This window comes from Misgurnus anguillicaudatus, chromosome 11 (assembly GCF_027580225.2).
Source record: "Misgurnus anguillicaudatus chromosome 11, ASM2758022v2, whole genome shotgun sequence".
NCBI lineage: Eukaryota > Metazoa > Chordata > Actinopteri > Cypriniformes > Cobitidae > Misgurnus > Misgurnus anguillicaudatus.
Window position 1 is genome coordinate 28,719,313 of NC_073347.2, and position 20,942 is coordinate 28,740,254.

Consider the following 20,942-nt stretch of genomic DNA (forward strand, 5'->3'; position numbering starts at 1 on the left):
ACACGTCCAGTCAAATAATAATTTAGCCAGTTTTTCATTGCATCACAAAGCATTCTGTCTTTTATCAAAGTAGTATTGTTTTTAACCCATAATTAATCTTGGTTAAAACTGTGTGGAACGAAACAGTCAATTGAAATCCACATGAAAGCGGTTTGTAGATGATGATCATGGTCTCAGATCCGTCTTCATTAATGTCGTGTTGCTTGTGTAAATGATTAAGGTTTATGAGCACTTCATCCGGAGATGTTTGCACTGTATCTCCTGCTGGTGTCATCTCCACATGCTTTCATTATATGCTAATAAATAGAAGCTTTACTCTGGCTGTGTATTTGTGATTTAAAATGCTCTCTGCTCCGATCTAACCCATAAACAACTTTAATCGCAGTACTGGCTTTTATATTTGTGGAAGTAAATGTTAGTGGTTTTAGTGGCTGTGACAAACTCACTGCCTCAGTCCATACAGGTGTCAGATTGATTTCTTCAGGACTGAGCATGCAGAGAGTTCTGGATGGGTGGCGGCATACCAAATCCCACAAATCTTCAGACTTCATGTATATGTTATTTTTCCCATTGTTTTCCATTGCCCCTACAACAGACCTTGAATTTTTTATTGGGTGTGGCTAAATAAGATCAGAGTTTTAAAACAATTCATAGTGGACGTTCTCAGTCTATGCTGTTAATTAAATAAAGCAGATGAAGATCAGCTCACAGTTTCTGCACCTCTGCCCCCTCAAAACATCATCAAGTTAATGGGTTTTGAAGGACACACGTGTAGTAAAACTACTTGTGAAGGATGAGAAACAGAAGCATGTGGAGAATGTTAATGTGACGGTGAGCTGAATGTGTGAATGCTCCTAACATTTCTGCTCCTGTTTATCCACTATTGCTCACTGCTTTCTTTTGCAATGTTTCACTGTTACGTAACTTCGGCAGTAATTTGTTGTAGTGTGAATTGGCTGAGACACACAAGCGTATTGTATCACAAGAGCATTGCTGATATGGATCTTTAATAATATTTGAGGTCAGTGGTAGATGTTCTCTGGGTTTCTAGAGGATTCATTTCACTCTTTCTTGCTTTAGTGTGTTATATTTGGTTTGCTTCTGGATTTCTGCAGCCCTGGAGGTACAAAAATAAAAAAGAAAATTCAGTCTGTGGTCTGGCCAGCTGTGTGCTGTTTGTATGTGAGATGAGCTGTCAGTTGAGTCTCTCAGCTGTGATGTTTAATCCTCTGTATAGTTTTTAACGGTTTAATCTTCTGAGATTAAAGGCCACAGTTTGACTTTTCTCTTTGCCATTAAAAGAGTGTGGCCTGTGGGATCTGTTCCGCAATAGAGTGCAAATGTTATAGTCGTTATTTTGTGCACTGCCAACAAGATTTTTTCAGTTTACAAAAGTCATCTCTCTCTTTCTCCCTCTCTGTTTCTGAAGTATTATATTTTCTTTGCATTACTACATTTAGTTCTTTATTTATGCATTTTTAAAATAATGCTTTATGAGGGACATAACTGATTTTTTTTTAAAAGAAAAAATACACAATAAAGATAACTTACTACAGTAATATGTAGCAATCTTTAACTAGATAATTAGAATTTAATAATTTCAGCACTACATTTGTGAGTGATTCTCAGGTTGTCACTGTGATGTCAGTAATGTGAGTGATGTCACTGTGATGTCAGTTCAGTAATGTGAGTGATGTCACTGTGATGTCAGTAATGTGAGAGATGTCACTGTGATGTCAGTAATATAAGTGTTGTAACTGTGATGTCAGTAATGTGAGTGATGTCACTGGGATGTCAGTTCAGTAATGTGAGTGATGTCACTGTGATGTCAGTAATGTAAGTGATGTCACTGTGATGTCAGGAATGTCAGTAATGTCACTGTGATGTCAGTAATGTGAGTGATGTCACTGTGATGTCAGTAATGTAAGTGATGTCACTGTGATGTCAGTTCAGTAATGTGAGTGATGTCACTGTGATGTCAGTAATGTGAGTGATGTCAGGAATGTGAGTGATGTTACTGTGATGTCAGTATGGCAAGCATTTTTAGCATTTAACAGCTAAACTGGATATGTGTTGCAGATATCTTTATTTCTGTTTTGCCTCGTCAAAAAGAACATTTCAGATATCCGCAACTACATTCTTCCTATCCATAATTGTCATTTCAGATATCCACAAAGACATTCTTCCTAGGACAAATGACATCACTTTTGCCATTCATTTGTATGGGGTTTATCATTACAGATATCTACAATTCAGTTGCAGATATCCACTATGTAAATTACAGATATCTGTAATTGAATTGTTGATATCTTTAATTCCAGTTTAAGATATCTACAATTTGATTCTGACTAGTCATAACTCCAGTTCAAGATATCTTTAATTCAACTCAATTCAAGATATCTACATGTTCCTTTTCAGATATCTTAAATTAAGTTTTGACTAGTCAAAATGACGTTGTAGATATCTCAAACTGGAAATAGGGATAGTCATAATTTAATTGTAGATATCTATTATCAAGTTATAGATATCTTGAAATGAATTTTGATTAGAGATATCTGAAATTTGAGATATCTGTAACTTTTATTCCGCCTAGTCAAAATGTAATTACAGATATCTTGAATTAGAGTTTTGACTAGGCGAAATGACGTTGCAGATATCTGTATGCAAATTAGGCCCGCATCACACGAGCGTGTTCTTCTAATAATTCGGATAATTGTCTCTCAGTTTAATTTTCTGTTCTGCGTGTTTGGGTTTTGCTTCAGAATTTTATTTTTTTAACAAACACAAAAATATCTATTATTTTAATTTTCCATTTCTGTGTTTGCGCTGGCGATTGGATCGTGTACACAGTGGCTGAGCCAGAGGAGCGTCCGGGGCCATGCCAATGCTACTTTCACTCCATCCAATAATTCACTTCCCGTTAATCGCCGTGTTTATTTCGCCGTGTGGCAGCGCAACAAATTATTAAAAACAAAGTTTACGAGCTAAATATATTTGCAAATACGATATATTTGGCTGATATCTAATTGTCTTCCCGTGGACTGAATAAAGTTATATAGTAATATATTGGCCTTTCTTTGTCTGTATTCAATGTTTTCATTGCCAGCCTTGAATTGAAAACGTAACGCGCATACTCACAGATAGCGCGTGCACAGCCAGAGCTTTAAACGAGTGCATGTTTCTTTTTTGGCTTAAACGGTTAAATGCTCTAATGTTGAAATAGCTGTCTTTGTGAGTACTGAGTATCATAGTAATCAATGGGTTACTGCGTCTTAAACGATTGTATTTTATTGCATTCGGTCTTATAATAAGCCTAACTGTGTCTTTGTCATTAAGTAATTAAATAAGAAAAGACTGACTAACTTCTGTAACTTCGTAAAAAAAAGATTATATTTTTACTTTTTAAATAAATTACTTTTTTGCCAAAAAAATCCTTTGTGTCGAGCTCTGCTATCTGAAGTATCATGGAGTTTAGATCTCCTGAACAACTTATGAAAGTTACTGCAGTTAAAATGAGATATCTTTCTTCTTTTGCTTAGAGCTATTGTACATTATGTTTACATCAAGTAATGCATATAGGAATATTTATCTAATGTGGCATAATGTGAAGTGTAATTTTTTGACACATTGTTACACATCTTTTTTTCTATAGACTTCCTTATAGCCTTGGCCACCCCATTAAAAAAATTCTAGTCCCGCCACTGGGTGTACAGTACTAGGCTATACTGTTTGTATCAGACCACCACCAGCTTTACACTTTAACAAGATTGTCTGAAACAAAGAGTGAGTTGAGATCACATGATTCATATACAGTGGTGTAAAAAAAAATAGCAGTGCAACATCAGTAACCTAAACCATTGTTATTATTAGCAGTATTTCTGCATTGGAAATGATTTATAAACAGATGTAGTATGTAATAGAAAAACAATAGACCCATTTGTAATCATATCCACTTGTTCAGAGTTGTTCAGAGACTTATTTATTGAAAGTGGTGTGATCAAAATAATAGCAGTGTTAATTAGAAAATGAGTTCATTCTGTGAAAACAGCTTCTTTTGTCCTTTATTAAGAAATAGAGGAAGCAAATGTTTCGCCCATTGTTAGAAAAAATATCTGTTGCTGAGTTTTACTGAAAAGTAAAACGTTTCGTTCCAAACATTGCTCAGAGGAGCAATGCAATTTGATTAAAAAGTTGATTTGAGAGGGGAAAACGTATAAAGAAATGCAGCAAAATTGAGGATGCTCAGCTAAAATGATCTTAAATTATTCTAAATGGCAACAAAAACCCAAAGCACATGGAAGAAAACAAGCAACTACTGTTAAAACAGATCAATGAATAGTCAAGATGGCAACGATTCAACCTTTTATTACTGTTAGAAAGATCAAAGATGATGATCTGTGACAGTCACCTATTGAAGCTATTTGCAAGAAGTCCCAGTAAAGCACCACTGTTGAAAACAAACATCTGCAGAATTACATCAACACATCAACTGGCCCAAAGAAAAATGGTGTGACATTTTGTGGCCTGATGAGAGTAAAACTTTTCTATTTGGGGTCTAGACAGAAGCGGGGTCTAGACAGAAGGTCTAGACTCAGGCGACCCCCTGGTACTCAATTCAAGCCACAGTACAATGTAAAGACAGGTAAGCATGGTGGTGTAAAAGTCATGGTATTGGGATGTTTTTCATACTACCATGTTGGTCCTATTTATCGTATACACGGGAACATGGATCCGTTTGAATACATCAGAATAGTTGAAGAGATTATGTTGCCCTTTGCAGAAGAGGAAATCTCCCTAAATGGGTGCTTCAACAAGACAACAACCCCAAAAACAGGTTATGGAGTGGCCAGCCCAATCCTCTTATCTCTATCCCATTGAAAACTTGTGGGGTGACATTGAAAATGCAGTTTCTGAAGCAAAACCTAAAAAATGACAAGAACTGTGGATCCTGGGCTGAAATATCTGTTTCTAGGTGCCACAAGTTGGTTGACTTGATTGTACACAAATGTGCAGAAGTTATTAACAACAATGGTTATGCAACTAAATATGAATTATTTAAAGTAAAGTTAAATCTTAAACAATTTCTTCAGTTTTAAGGGGTGGTTTTCCAGACAGAGTTTAGACTTTAGGCTTTAGTTATATTAGGGCATTTTACAAACAAACATTACAAAAGAAATATGGTGTGCATCTTAATACCGGGCACTGATATGTGTTAAGATATGTCAGTGCAAGATGCTTTCAAATTAAGACAATTCAAACATGCATTTTAGTCTGGGACTATAAGCCCTCTCTGTAAGTGTCTACAGAGAAAAATGCAGACACTGCTATTTTTTACAGATTAAAATGTTTTTCTTTGCTTTCCTTTAAAAGAACAAGAAAGACTTGATCCATTTTGTTAATGGTTTGATTTTGAATTGGATGTGTATTTTTTTCAATACATTTTAAAGGTTTTTGCTTTTTACACTTTTATTAATACACTGCTATTTTTGCACTGTAAGTGTGATTCGTTGGTTGGTAGAAGAGCTGGGAATGGATAATACACTGTGTATATATCTCAGATATTAATATGGCTAGTAAATTAGCCAATAGGTCACGGCGTAAGCATTCGCGGCTCATACTCTAATAAAGTTCATTAAAAAGGAAAACAAAAGTGAAAGTGACATGGTTGTCGAGTATGGAATGCATACAGTTAGTATTAAACACATACACACGCCTGTGCGCGCGCGGAGCAGTGGGCAACCAGTGCCCGGGGAGAAATTGGGGTTAAGGTACCTTGCGCAAGGGCACCTCAGTCACAACCGGCCGGCCATGAGACTCGAAACGGTAATTTTCAGGTTACAAGTCCAACTCGCTACCTCGTAATGTTTCGGGGTAACATGATTTAACATTTCGAGCCATATTATACAGACTGAACTGCGGCAGATAAGTTATCCATCACGTCTCGAGTGAATAAACTTACTGCCAAGGACGTTATCGCCATCTACTGATAAAAACCAAAACGGCAACCGAGGTCCTATAGATAAATGATAACATACTGACATTATTATTATTAAAATATATTTAATAAATGTGTAATATACATAGAGATAAATATGGTCAGATCAGGTAAGCCTATTAACGCGATAGCGCTGTGGGTGCGTGACCGGCAGTAGACCCCCGGCCATAATGGTACGATCCAAACGCAAACAAACAGAAGTCATTTTTTATTTGTTTTTTCCAAAACCTGAAATTCTGAAACAACAAACTAAACACGTATAATTGCAAATTAAGACAATTATACTTTTGTGAACAATTGAAAATGATACATTTTGATGGTGCAAATTGAAAAAAAAGAACTGCAAAGCGTTAAACGGGCCCGTCATGCACAATAGTTTGCACTAGTCATAATGACGTTTGAGATATCTTTAACTTTCATTCTGCCTAGGCAAAACTGAATTACAGATATCTGCAATTGTCATTTAAGATGTGTGACAAGTTGAATGTCGTTTTCAATGACGTCATTGCAGATATCTGTAATTCAGTTTTGCCTAGGCAGAACTGCATTACAGATATCTATATTTGTCGTTTCGACTAGTCACAATTACGTTACAGATATCTTGAATGACAATTCCAACTATCCAAAATGTAATTACGACTAGTCAGAAAGACGTTGTTGATATCTACAATGTTAATTCCAGATAGTCAAACTTAACTTTTAAATGTTAAAATGGCTTGCGATATGTCAGGAATGTTAGTGATATTACTGTGATGTCAGCACTATGAGTGATGTCACTGCGATGTCAATAATGTGAGTGATGTCACTGTGATGTCAGTAATATAAGTGTTGTAACTGTGATGTCAGTAATGTGAGTGATGTCACTGTGATGTCAGTTCAGTAATGTGAGTGATGTCACTGTGATGTCAGGAATGTCAGTAATGACATTGTGATGTCAGTAATGTGAGTGATGTCACTGTGATGTCAGGAATGTGAGTTATGTCAGTGTGATGTCAGTTCAGTAATGTGATTGATGTCACTGTGATGTCAATAATGTAAGTGACGTCACTGCAATGTCAGTAATGTGAGTGATGTCACTGTGATGTCAGTAATGTTAGTGATGTTACTGTGATGTCAGTAAAGTTAGTGATGTTACTGTGATGTCAGTAATGTGAGTGATGTCACTGTGATGTCAGTAATGTGAGTGATGTCACTGTGATGTCAGTAATGCAGTAATTCTCAAAGTGTGGTCCGCCAAACCCCCCCAGTGGTCCGCCAAAAGATGACCTAAACTAGGCAAGTGTTTATACAATTGTCACTTATTTAAGTAGATTTTTTATGCACTTGCAAAACTGTGATATCAGTTCTTGCCTTTCTGTTTTAATAACGTAAAAATGGATCGGTTGGCTAAACCAAAGAGAAGTCAAAAGAAGGATCAAGCGTCAACTGAAAGCAGCTAAAATCCACAGATCTATTAGTTTTGTAATGTACTAGTTTTTGTTCATGTGTAATATCCCTGTAATTTCAGTGATTTTGGACATTAAGGGGAACTTTTTTTCAGTATTTTATTGTTACCATAGTTACAACCATAGACTTCATATACCCACCACCTCAGTTTTAAACCAATGGCTCTTTGGAATGACATTAAGTGGGACCTAGGCTGTTATAGTATGTTTAATTGCAGTTTTTTCACATGTGCAGTTTGTTGTTCATATTAAGCTGCAACTCATTTTTACATATACTTTTTCAAATGAAATAAAATTCATATAATAATTTCTGAACATAGCATTGCATTTGTTTTTAAAAAATTAGTTTTTGACTTGAAACAGTTGCATATTAAACTTAAACTTAGCTTATTCTTCCTATTTTGTTGTTTTTTGGGGGAGTGTTAGAGTGGGATGTTAGGTGGTCCTCAGAAAAAAATTGGAAGATAAAGTGGTCCTTGGGCTGAAAAAGTTTGAGAAACACTGCAGTAATGTGATTCATGTCACTGTGGTGTCAGTAATGTGACTGATGTCACTGCGATGTCAATAATGTAAGTGATGTCACTGTGATGTCAGTAATGAGGGTGATGTCACTGCGATGTCAGTAATGTGAGTGATGTCACTGCGATCTCAGTAATGTGAGTGATGTCACTGCGATGTCAGTAATGTGAGTGATGTCACTGCGATGTCAGTAATGTGAGTGATGTCACTGCGATGTCAGTAATGTGAGTGATGTCACTGCGATGTCAGTATTGTGAGTGATGTCGCTGTGATGTCAGTAATGCCACTGTGATGTCAATAATGTGAGTGATGTCACTTTGATGTCAGTAACGTAAGTGATGTCACTGTGATGTCAGTAATGTGAGTGATGTCGCTGTGATATCAATAATGTCACTGTGATGTCAGTAATGTGAGTGATGTCACTGTGATGTCAGTAATCTGAGTGATGTCGCTGTGATGTCAGTAATGTCACTGTGATGTTAGTAATGTGAGTGATGTCAGTAATGTAAGTGATGTCACTGTGATGTCAGTAATGTATGTGATGTCACTGCGATCTCAATAATGTGAGTGATGTCAGTAATGTATGTGATGTCACTGCGATGTCAGTATTGTGAGTATTGTCACTGCTTTTGTATGATTGATATTTTAGCTGGTTATTAGTCATAAACTTATACTGTAGATTTTTTTCCAGCCTTCATGTCTCAATGCCAGTCTGTGATGTTTCACCCTACACCAGTGAATGTTCATGTAGAAACCAGGTCATCATCAGTAGTAACTACCACTACTTCAGTAGTTTTTAGTTTTGTCTAAAATAAATCCTTTTAGAGCCTGTGAACAGAAAATGAAATGGCTTTGTACAGTTTCTGGTGTTTGGAAGTGAGTTTGAGTCATCGGAACATGAGTTGTAATCTTGTCAGACCACTCTAAGCTGACCTGATGCAAGCTCAAGTTATGTATTTGTTTTGTTAAGGACACGTAAAGCTGTGTGTAGGGTTGCCATCTGTCCAGTAAAATACAGGATTGTCCTGTGTTGAATGAAAAAAATATGCTTGCTTTATCAAATCAAAATGGGACACAGTTTGTCTTGTATTTTACATACACTGTAAAAAAATTCTGTAGAAATTACAGTATTACTGGGTATTACTGGCAACTAGCTGCCAGTAACTTACTGTAGATTTTACATTTATGTTAGTTACTGGCAACAGTTTGTACAAAGTTAAATGAACATTAAACATTTTCAGTCTTTATCTTCTACAGTAAGTTACTGGCAACCAGCTGCATAATTACAGCTAATTTTTTACAGTGTACACATCATTTAATAAGCAAACAAGGACCTTAAGGTGTGAAGAATAAATTTACAGCCAATAAAAACATCTCAATATCACAGAAAAGACATCAAATAACACACAACTTTATTTTGAATGGGTGGCCTTTTCTTGTGCCACACTTATTTGTCTGTTTAATTGTATACCATTGTTGTGTTGTGCTTGTCTCAATATTAGTTTTGAAGCTTTTGAGGACTTTTTTATAACAGACTGTTTCATAAGAGGATCAAACCAGCAAATGTTTATACAACACACCAGAGGATTTGCATGTGTGTCCTAATTCCTTGTGTTGTTGATGAAGTTGAATATTTACAAATGTACAAGTGTTAATACGCAAGCATTTCTAGTACTAAGTTGTAATAACCAATCCAAACCATACATTCTCTCTGTCTCTCTCATCACACCAAGCTTCTGTCTAGGGCTGCAGCTATCGATTCTTTTTGTAATCGATTAATCTAGCACTGAATCGATCGATTAATCGAGTAATCGGATCATTTTTTTTGTGTGTTTTTAAACAACCAAAACAAATAATGCATAACGAAAATGACTTGGCTGTAAAATGTTCAAGCATTTGGCTTTTATTTCTATAAAAAAACAGAGGTATTTGGCTTCAAGAAATAAGCCTATTTATTTCAATTTTTACCCATTTAGTGTTTATAAGTGCCAGTGCCAACAATTAAACACTTTAATTTATTAATATGCACAACAGGTTTCATGCTGTAATAGCCCTGACATCAAAGTAAATATCTGGTTTATGTACATTTCTACACCTGCAGCATTTACCATTAGGCTTTTAACATATAATATATCATTTCTGGGGTGAGCCTATTTGCTATGGTAACAACCTGTGTGTATGCGCACATGTGAACTTGTGTTTGTGTGTGTGCACGCGTTCTGTGCGTGAGGAAGAGTGACACCCCAGTCAGACGTTCAGTTGCTTCATTGCATTTTGGTACTGCAGAAATACATAGATTACTTTTCAATAGAACGCTGCATTTGGTTTGCATAACTTGCATTGCGGTGCATTTTAGGTTAAGAATCCGTTCGAAAAATCACAACATCACGTCCCGCTGTATACAGTGAATCCATGCTGAAATTATTGTTGCGTGGCTACATAAAAGTTTAAGCATATGTGATGCATTGCGCGATCGGTCTGACTCGCGTGAGAGAGAATAACTTCCTTATGCTAAACTCCAATAAGACAGAGATTATTATTATTGAACAAAATATGTCAGATTACAAGTTGCCCATATATGATTGCACTGTGGTGCCGTTTTTTTGGTACACACACCTGTAAAGTGCATGCGTGTGTGTCAAGGGGTTCTTTGTTAATCTATACTGTCCTGCAATTGAACGTGAATACGTTTACTACTTAAAAACATCAAAGCTAAACATCATATCTAGTCAAACCGCATAACGACATCGCTACAAATACAGTATGGGATTAAAATCAGCGGAAGCTACGTTACCTTGTTTCATCGATGCTTGGTCAAACAGCAGTGGATGTTTTCGGTTCAGATGCTGAATGTAATGATCCCAAACTTTAGACAGTCTCTCTCTGCTGTTTATGGACATATTCGCTCCGCCATCGCGCCAACTAAATTCAAAATGTACCACGCGCTATGATGTGCTTCCTGAAAATTGAACAACGGTCCGTGTGAATCAGATCTCGGCGCGTGTAGTGCGCGTCATAGGAATTTAACGAGGCTTCGAGGCAGAATTTTTGCCTCGAGGAATTTTTTGAATCGAGTAAATCGAGTAACTCGATGAATCGTTTCAGCCCTACTTCTGTCACACTTCACCTGTTAGTTAATGATCTGAGATATTTGTGCACTGAAGGGAAATTTGATCAACCATTTGATCAATTATGTCAAAAGATTTTAATGATAATAATGAATCGTGTCTTGAGATGCTTTAGCAAAAGAAAATGTGTCAGAGAGAGAACAATAAGATCTAATCCTGGCTCAGTGTGTTATTGCTTCAAAAACCATTTTCTCAAGCCAACAAAGCCCTTCATAGTGTGTGGAAAAAATAAAACCAAACAAAGTGTGTGTGATTTGTTTGTTTTTTTCTAAGATGAACAGTACTGTGTATGCCTGTATATAGTATGTAACATTCTAGGTATGTGTTGAAAACGCACAGTTTTGTGCCATATTAATTTTTTGTTTATCTCCTGGCTTCAGAGATTTGTGTCTTTATTGCAGTTATCAGTCATGGCACACTGGTTTGTACTCTATTTGTGGAAAGTCCTCACTTTATTTCTATTGGTCCTGAGTCATTGCGTTGTCATGGTTACTCAGCAGCATCTGTGTATGTTTGTGTGTGTCTCTCAGGATCTGAAGAAGGTCTTGTCCTTCCCTCCGTACCCTGGAGACTTTCTGCACCCGGTGGTGTACGCCTGCACGGCCGTTATGCTTCTGTGTCTGTTCGCCTCCATCATCACCTACATAGTGCACCACAGGTAGGGCACAAACACAAACACTACAGAGAACATCTGAACACTTTTAATAAGTATGTTTGGTCTAAAGTGAATTTGGGTTGTGACATAAAACTGACATGCTTTATGATTTTATCTTTTTCTGTAAAACACACACACAGATTTTTTTTACAATTAATTAATTAATAATACAATTACAATTATTAGAAAATTGTATGCAAAATATTTGCCAAAATTGAAAATTAAATACAAATTATTTTCATTTAAATTTTCAAGGTGATAATGAATCTTTCCTGTCAGATTGAAAAATAAAATGCAATTAATGATTTGACATTTTATTTTACCTCGAGGCAATATTTCAATTAAAGGCGGGGTCCATGATTTTTGAAAAACTCTTTGGAAAAGAGAGTCGGACCGACTACCAAAACACACTTGTAGCCAATCAGCAGTAAGGGGCATCTCTACTAACCGACATCGTTACCTGGGGTTGCGTATGTGTGGGACGGGTCTATCAAATGAAGGTCCAGATTCTATTTGGGTAGGGGCGTGTTTGTTTAGTTGATTTCATATGTCAACATTGGCTTTCAGAGGTCGTGGACCCTGCCTTTAAAAGGCAAAAGTGTAAAAGAACTGCAAATACATTTTTTTATTAATGCTCAAGCAATACAAAAATCAAATTGAAATGTAAAGTTCTCTTTAAATTGAATGTTATCTTTTATTTCATGGTTTTCGTTTTTATTTTCAAAGTCAACTTGTATGCAAATGTTATGTTAATCAGTGGGTGGGGTTTACCTGGTTACATAATGAAGACTATGGCTGCGTCCAAACACCCCCAATTGCGGTCTTGGCCACTTGAGAGCACGTCCACACGACAGGAAGTAGGTGCGCAAGACTGTCCCATGTCTTAAAACTGGCAAAGTGCAGTGCCCTTAAAGCACACTAAACCCACACTTTCTCGAATACTGCTTCGAAGCGGTATTCAAGGCTAAGCGTATAACATCATGCATCATGTTTAGGATGTAAATCATGAGACTTTTGCCCAAATCTCGCGAGATGTCGTGGAAACTTTTAATTTAATAAGTTAACAAATAGATTTTACATATTTTGGTAGTAAAATGGAAAGTGTTCCACATTTCATTGGTGCAAACATTATGTATTTTGTAAAACATCTGTAACTGCTTTTATAATATTAAAACAACATTAATGGTGTCGTTTATTCTGGGACTACTACATAAACAATAAACTTTAATAAAGCTACATGCACAAAATTAAGACTTTTTTTACATGTGCAAAGAATTCTGCGTCTGTATAGTATTCAAGTGCTCAAGTGCAAAGACCACAAGTGTGGTTATTTGGACGCAGCCTATCTAAGGGAGTGTTGCCTACTTTATTGCTAGATTTAGTCACTTTTAGACCCTTTTTTTTAAAGTGACTAAGGAAAAATCTTGCAACTGTTTGAAGGAACCTTAGCTTTACATCTGTACACATTCTGTGTCACCTGTCCCGCCCCATGTGCATCCAAACAGTTGGTGGATTTATCTTAAGTCACTATGAGGCTGTTTACAATTTTCTACTAATAAAGTTTATGTAAAGCTCTCATGATAGCAGTACTGCCTTAAAATTATGTCTTGTTTTTCTAATCAACATGTCTGTTGCATATTTACTGCACTGTGTAGATGTATTCCATCTTTTTAATGCGCTCAGCTGCATTTTTAGGGATTTAACATGTTGACCATATGCTGTCCGTGTTTTCCAGCACAATCCGAATCAGTCGGAAAGGATGGCACATCCTCCTGAACTTCTGTTTCCACACGGCTCTCACATTCACCGTGTTTGCTGGAGGCATTAACCGAATCAAGTATCCAATCATCTGTCAGGCTGTGAGTTCTCATCTGTCGTCTCTTTATCTCTCCCACTCACATTCTGTCCTTCAATGCAAAGCCCCTTAAAATCGATTTTTCATATCTGCTGGTGTGTACTGAACTCACTGCATTCTGAATGTGTGCGTGTGTTTTATTTGTCCTCTTTTACTGGAAGCTTTATGCATACAGGTTCTGACTTAAACATGCTTTATTGACCTGAATTTAGTCTTTTGAGAGTTTTCTGTATGTGCAGTGAGGATGCTGTCGTGCCGGTGGGACCTTTAGTTATGCTTTTGTTAATTCTGATAGAATGTGTGTGTATATGTGCACATTTGTGTGTGTGTGTGTGTGTTTAATGACATCTGTGTTCTCCTGTAGGGTTAAATGGTTTTAGTCATTATAGCAGAAGTGCATTGAGTTTTATAAGAGAGAATATTACATTACAGTAGAATCTCTGGGACACTATTTGTCACGTTCACGTATACTGTATAAGTTTGGCGTGTGGGTTTGTATTTAGGTCCTGAGCTCATGCTATAGAGAATGGATTGTAATGATTATCATTTTACTGTGAATGTGAGATTATATTGTAATTGTTTATGATAATTCATTTTGGCTCTTCCTGTGATTAAAGATGCCGTGGAATGGAAAATTGTTTTACCTAGGCATAAATGAATAATACATGGTAATGACATACCGTGAGCCTCAAACACTTTTGTTTCCACCTTCTTATGTAACCTTGTGCATGCAAAAGAAAACACGAGAATGGGAGGAGTTGCTCCTGTCTTAGCACTTTCTGTAGGTAGCCATATTAGACAGGAAGTGATGTGGCAAGGGGAAGTGGGAAAAGACACATTTTATTAAACTATATACACAACATGGAGCTGGATATACTTTTTATTCACATGGAATTGAACTGTTTTTAAATCATTCTCATTTCATCTATGGAGTAGTGTCACAACATAATTTTTTGCACTAAACATATTGTTTCAATGGATTTTTTGGCGCCTTTAATATTTTACACATAAGGAAAACTTTAAGAAACACTTGACTCAAATGTTTATGTGACAATATCATATATATGAATAAATTTGTTTGGATTTTCAAAGAAAAGTAGCTGACAAGTGTCCAGCGTACATGAAAACGGTGTGAGAGATTAATCGGAGCTGTGATCCAGACTATAGAGTGAATACTGTAAAGAAAATCAAATAAGACATTGGGTCTTATTCATTAAGCATGCGTATGCACAAATTTGTGCGTGAGATGTGCGTACGGATGTTTTAAAAAAAAAATCGTTATTATACAAAAAAACTTTTGTATGAAACTTTCTTCTAATTGTACGCAAAAATTCAAGAAAACTTAAAACCACTCTTACGCAATAATCACATACGCTATAATCAAATACTAGGCTATAATTATTATGGTTTATTATAATGTTAAAATATAAAATTAACATGATTATATTTTATATTGTAATATTTTTTGATTATATATTATTATACATAATCTATATTATCATTATATACATTATATGATACATTATTATAGCCTATAATACTTATTTTTTTCTACACATATTAAGAAGATGCACATAATGACACATCTTCATGCTTTCCTTCTATATGAAAGCGTCTGCTTAATGCCTAATGTAAACGTCATGTAAATGTAATGAGAAGTCCAAACGTCAATCACTTGATCTTCTGTCTGTTTTGTTTTAGATACAGATGCGCGTCTCTGCACTCTAAAAATAATGGGTAAAAATTGGACAGAACACACGACTGGGTTAAAATTGACCCAATGCTGGGTTGTTATATCCCATAGTTGCATAACAACAACCCAACATTTGGTAATTTTTGACACAACATGGGGTAATTTTTGACCCAACATTGGGTAATTTTAGCCCAGCATGTGTTTTGTCCAATATTTACCCATTATGGGTCAAAAATAACCCAGCCATTTTTAGAGTGTGTCATATTAATTAAATGTCATATTTGTTTACGCATTAAATACTTGTTTAATGTAACTCCGGTCGGTGGACAGCACTGGCTTCCTCCAGCGACTGCAAAACCTCCAAAATAAAAAATAAAAAATGGAAAGCAAAACTGAAAAATAAATATGATCATGGATTTCTTTTCGAGCTCTTTTGCTTCTATGACAAATTGCTCTAAAATGTTCTGTGGACTAGCGCTGCGCTGGGGAAAGCCCTTATATGGATCGGGCGTGTTTTATGCAAATTATCAACCTTGTGCATGCCGCCACTCATGTAGAACACTCCAAATTCACTAACGTAAAAACAAGTATAAGAACAAATTCATGTACGTACGCACGTGTTGTGAATTATGTAGAAAGTATTCGTAAGAAGTTCAAGTGTGTGTTTAAATACGAAAAAATGTACGCAATTATTAGTGAATGAGACCCATTGTTGTATTACAAATATAGTAAAAACTTTAATATAATTTTAAGGTTTCTATGTTGATCACATCAGTCATCACATTAGTAACTGTTTAAAGCATTTACCAACCTAAAACTGATCAAACTAAAGCAATACTGAATTCTGTATCATATATTTATTACTGTAAAGGTGATTTAAAGCAATCTGTATTGTATAAAGCTCTTTATAAAGCAGTTTGTTCCAGTCATTGATTCTGATAGGTCAATAGCTGTGTTTTATTTATGATTTAACAGATTTATGACCGGCTGCTGTACCCAGTGTTTTTGTGTCGGCACCTTTAGCAATGTAAACATGTGAAACATTCTGTTACTGTCAGTGAGGGACTATTTTCATCAGTGGAAGGAAGACTTTTAGTGATTTTACTTCATAAAAGTTGCATTAATACATATTTTGTTGTAATATTTATATTGTGTGTGTTTATAGAAGCAGTAAGGTACTTGAAGCTGTGTGAATAAGTCACAGCCGAAGATGTTGACTCCACTTTGTTCTTTACTCTCTCTCTCTCTCTCTCTCTCTCTCTCTCTCTCTCTCTCTCTTTCAGCTCAAGGTCATTGTCACATTTATATTTCTTTCATCTCAAAGGGTTTGTTTGTAGATCCGCTGGATTTGATTGGTCTTGCTCAAGTGATGGATGACAGAAGCCAATATAATCTGTGTAATGGAATTTGTTCTTAACCATTGACTCCTGATGATATAGATCTCTCTCTCTCTTTCTCTCTCTTTGTCTCTCTCTCTCTCTCCTGGGTATCTCAGCTGAGCTGTATTCATGTCGACAGGGAACATGAATGTTTTCTCAGCTTATTTGGCTTACACAAACATTGTCTCAATGTGATAAAATGAGAATCCAGTGTGAAAATATGATTATTCCCTGCAAATAGATCGACTCATAAGTGGATGAAAGAATTGAAAATGATATTTAGCTGAATATTTGACAGTACAACGTTTATTCAAAAAGATAAAGCTGTGCTTAACTTTTTGCATGTGTTGTGTTTGCTTGTAGTGTAAACTGGAGCTTTGGGGAAATTTTAAGGAGGCTTGGCAAAACACAATCATTTCAGAAAGTTTATTGTTTCACTGCCCATGAGAATGACTGTCATTGAAAACGAGAGGATTAACCAACTATTAATAACTACGCTGTGAAATAAAACGCAGCATGAAGTTAAAACAACTTGGTTATACAAGTCAATTCAACCTACTATTTTAAGTTTTGACTTGTGATAAGTTGACATAACAAGTTGAAATTGTTTAACATCATTTGTTACGTTAAAGTAACAAAAATATGTTGATTTGATATTATTTTACTGTGTAATAGAACTATACGTATGCTTTATTTTCTCTTAACTTTGTTTTTAGTGTATTAAAATAAAGCCTGATACCCTATTTTTCCCAAATACAGCGTGGAAAATAAGTATTTGACACATCAGCATTTTTATCAGAAAATGGGATTTCTAAGTGGGATATTGACACAAAATTTCCACCAGATTTATCCATCAATAAATTCATACAAAGAAATCTGAACATTGAAGTATACAAGTTGAGTCATAATAAATAAAGTGAAATGACACATGGAATTATTGAATACACTTTATTTAATACTTATTTTCCCCGCTGTAAATACCTTAACCAGATTCAAGGAAATTTAAAGTAAGAAGTTACTGGTCATGAGTGTTTTATGTCATTTATGCATTCAGCTAATTTAGATAGTTTAGAGCCATTGGTTACTCTGCTAACTAGATATCAATGACATCAGATAACAATATCATGTCCATATTAGTGTTTAGTGATTATTAGTGTTGACCTTTATGTGTTAAACTGTATGTGTGTATGTTTGTGTCTCAGGTGGGTGTGGTCCTGCATTTCTCCTCTCTATCCACTATAATCTGGTTGGGTGTGACTGCACGAAACATCTACAAACAGGTGACCAGGAAAGCACAGCAAGCACAAGATGGAGATCTTCCTCCAGCTCAACCTGCCAAATCTCCCATGCTGAGGTACAAGACATCACATCATTTCATTGAGACGTTAGATTATTCTGAATGCATAATGAATTAGCTGGTTGGCACTTGACACTGGATTATAGAGGATATGGTTTCGATAATATGAACCTCTTCAGTGAAGATCCACAGGTTTCAGGTCTGTTTCTGATGTGGTTTATGTAGCAAAAAAACTCAATCACTTTACATTGAGTAATGAGAGACTTCAGTCAGACACACGTAGGGAGAGAATATAGATAATATCAGAGAGTAACTTGTGTCCAGACAAGCACATAATGAGTTTTTATAACCTTTTTTATATTTCACACTTGAATGCTTTGTGAGTAAAGTCGGCCTTTTCTTTTAGCGGTAGTGTTCTTTTTTTTGTTTTTTAAGTTCTAGCAATGGCTAGTTCATCATATTAACATTCCCGTCATTTAAAACAGAAACCTTTCTGCTGTGGAAGAAAACTGAGATGTAATTCATCTGAATGTTGTTGATATTTCAGTATAAATTGGGTGAATATCTGATGATAGAATATTAGTTTTGGGTGAAAGATTCCTTTAATATTTCGTAGGTTTAACTGAGCTGTATTGTCTTGTGATGACTGCAGCTTGTTCGTGATTAATCTGAGATTTTTTTTCTCATGAATGTTTGAGTTTATTGTGTTTAAATAGGTCACATTAACACTCACGACTGCAGATGTTATTTCTCTCATCAGTCACGAGTCAGACACAGAGTCTTGACACGATCCTCTATTTATACATTTATTTGTCAGACACTTTCACCTTATTAAAGTCACCTGAGGGGACCAGTAAGAAAAATGACCTAAACCTCCTTATGATGACCACCAATGTATCCACAAAAACATCCTTGTGCACTATAAGCCAATAGAGCCATGGGAGATTTAGGTAATTTTCCTTACCACCTCCCTCAAAGTCTTGACCTTAACCCTATCAAGCAAATTTGGGGCGAGTTGTAAAATAAACTGCACTTGTACTTTCAAGGAAAGCATTTGGCTTGAGTTGCAGAAGGCATGAGATAACATTACTGGGGAAATAGACTGACATGCCAAAGAGATGTGCTGCAAAAAACAAATATTGATTAAAAGTGGAAAAAAACTGTACTCCATCTGATATTCGTTGTGCTCAGAGCAACCACCATTATAAAATAAAATTATGTTTTAGATGCAAAAAAGGTCAATATTTTCAGGTGTTCTAATAATTTTGAGCTTTTTTTGGTTTTATCGGTTGGTTTTATCACATGACAGGCAAAGAGACTCAAAGTACATTTAAGCCCTGAGGATTTTCTAAATCTGGTTTGTCGAGAGATCTTTATGACTGTAAGATTTAAATGACATTAGCTTTGTTTGATGTAATAATTGCAGTCATTGTGCAATAGACTTGTGTTTGAACTGAAAGTGAAAATTTGTAGCCTTAGAAAGTTAGATTCTGAATCACAGTAAATCACAGCTCTGAAAATGAAAGCTGAAAATGTTGGATAATTTCATGAATGATGCAGCATGTTTAGACTGTACTCATATGTCTCTATACACAGAGGGTGGCTGCTTTAATCTCTCACAAACCACAGAGAAACACACGGAGACTCTGTTTAATTGTTCTAACAGTATGATAATTACACTATGTGTATGTTACACTGTGGAGAGCAATTATGACAGACAGAAAAAAACACTAACTGTGTCTACACACTCTCATGTTTGTGTATCTGGGTGACTGCTACAAGTTTCTCATTTTGTCTTGCTGGTTTTGCCTTGATGGATAAATCACAAATCTCCTGTAAAACATGCCACATTCTTATAGAATAGAATAGAATAGAATAGAATATAGAATAGAATGGCTTTACTATCATTGCCCCTCTGTACAACTACATTGTAGCTCTTTGCTTAGAAATTCACAAACACACATATGTGACCCTGGACCACAGTACCAGTCATAAATCGCCATTTGTAGCAATAGCCTCCGTCAAGACAACAACAAAGGCGATTTTTTATATTTTGCACCCTCAGATTCCAGTTTTTCAAATATTTGTATCTCGGCCAAATATTAACAAACCATACATCAATAGAAAGCTTATTTATTCAGTTTCAGATGATGTATTAATCTTAATATCAGAATTGTCCATGGCCACATATACATACAAACAAATGAAGTATAAGAAAATGTATGCAGGAGTGTTCAGAATATGGATAAGTGCAAATGAAGAGTTTCGTTGGAAAACGAGATAAATCCGTTTTTTAACATTTTTGTCAAAACATGTTTATTATTATGTTATCATGTTATTATTTTGTTTTATAGTGCTACTTAGCTGTTTTTTAAGTTATGAAGGTTTAAATCAAAACAAACCAACTGCAGTTGAATTGATATTAATTGGAATGCACAACCAAAAAACAAGATTTCGGAAAATGTAAAAAACGGAGTTATCTCATTTTGCAACGAAACTCTTCAAATGTACAGTATGTACAGAAAGGCACAACATATATGTGACCCATGCTGCCAAAATGAGTCACGGTCTAATTTTGAGCTATAGCCAAAAGAAAGTATATCGATTTTGTCTAGTGATTTTAATGGTCTAAACAGTGGCGGCTCGTGACTCCTCATCCGAGGGGCACTAATTCAAAATAAGTGTTTGGAGTATTATGTGTGTGGTTCCATTATTTGGCCACTTATTTTGGCAGGACATGTGATGCACAGACAATCTCTCAAAGCGCAGAACACATATTTTGAAAAAAGAACCACACACATGATGGGCTACGTACATGTTGTTAAGAACTTCGCATCGAGCGCCCTCAAAAAAAGAAGTCACCAGCTGCCACTGGGTCTAAATACTCATTAAACATCTAAAATTATATTTATTTGTACGTTTTCTGAGAGGTGTAAAGTTCTTTTTTTGAAAAGTTGCATGTCAGCATTTTTTTCA

The 20,942-nt window shown here is 35.7% G+C and overlaps 1 protein-coding gene across 2 annotated transcripts in view; it reads left to right on the forward strand.

Moving 5' to 3' along the window:
- adgra1b (adhesion G protein-coupled receptor A1b) overlaps positions 1-20,942 on the forward strand; it is a 105,429-nt gene that overhangs the window by 76,039 nt on the left and 8,448 nt on the right. For both annotated transcript variants that reach the window (XM_055170198.2, XM_055170199.2), the window contains 3 exons: positions 11,618-11,745; positions 13,478-13,601; positions 17,872-18,023. In XM_055170198.2, coding sequence (XP_055026173.2) covers positions 11,618-11,745; positions 13,478-13,601; positions 17,872-18,023 — 404 coding nt within the window. The remainder of the gene's footprint in view (positions 1-11,617; positions 11,746-13,477; positions 13,602-17,871; positions 18,024-20,942) is intronic.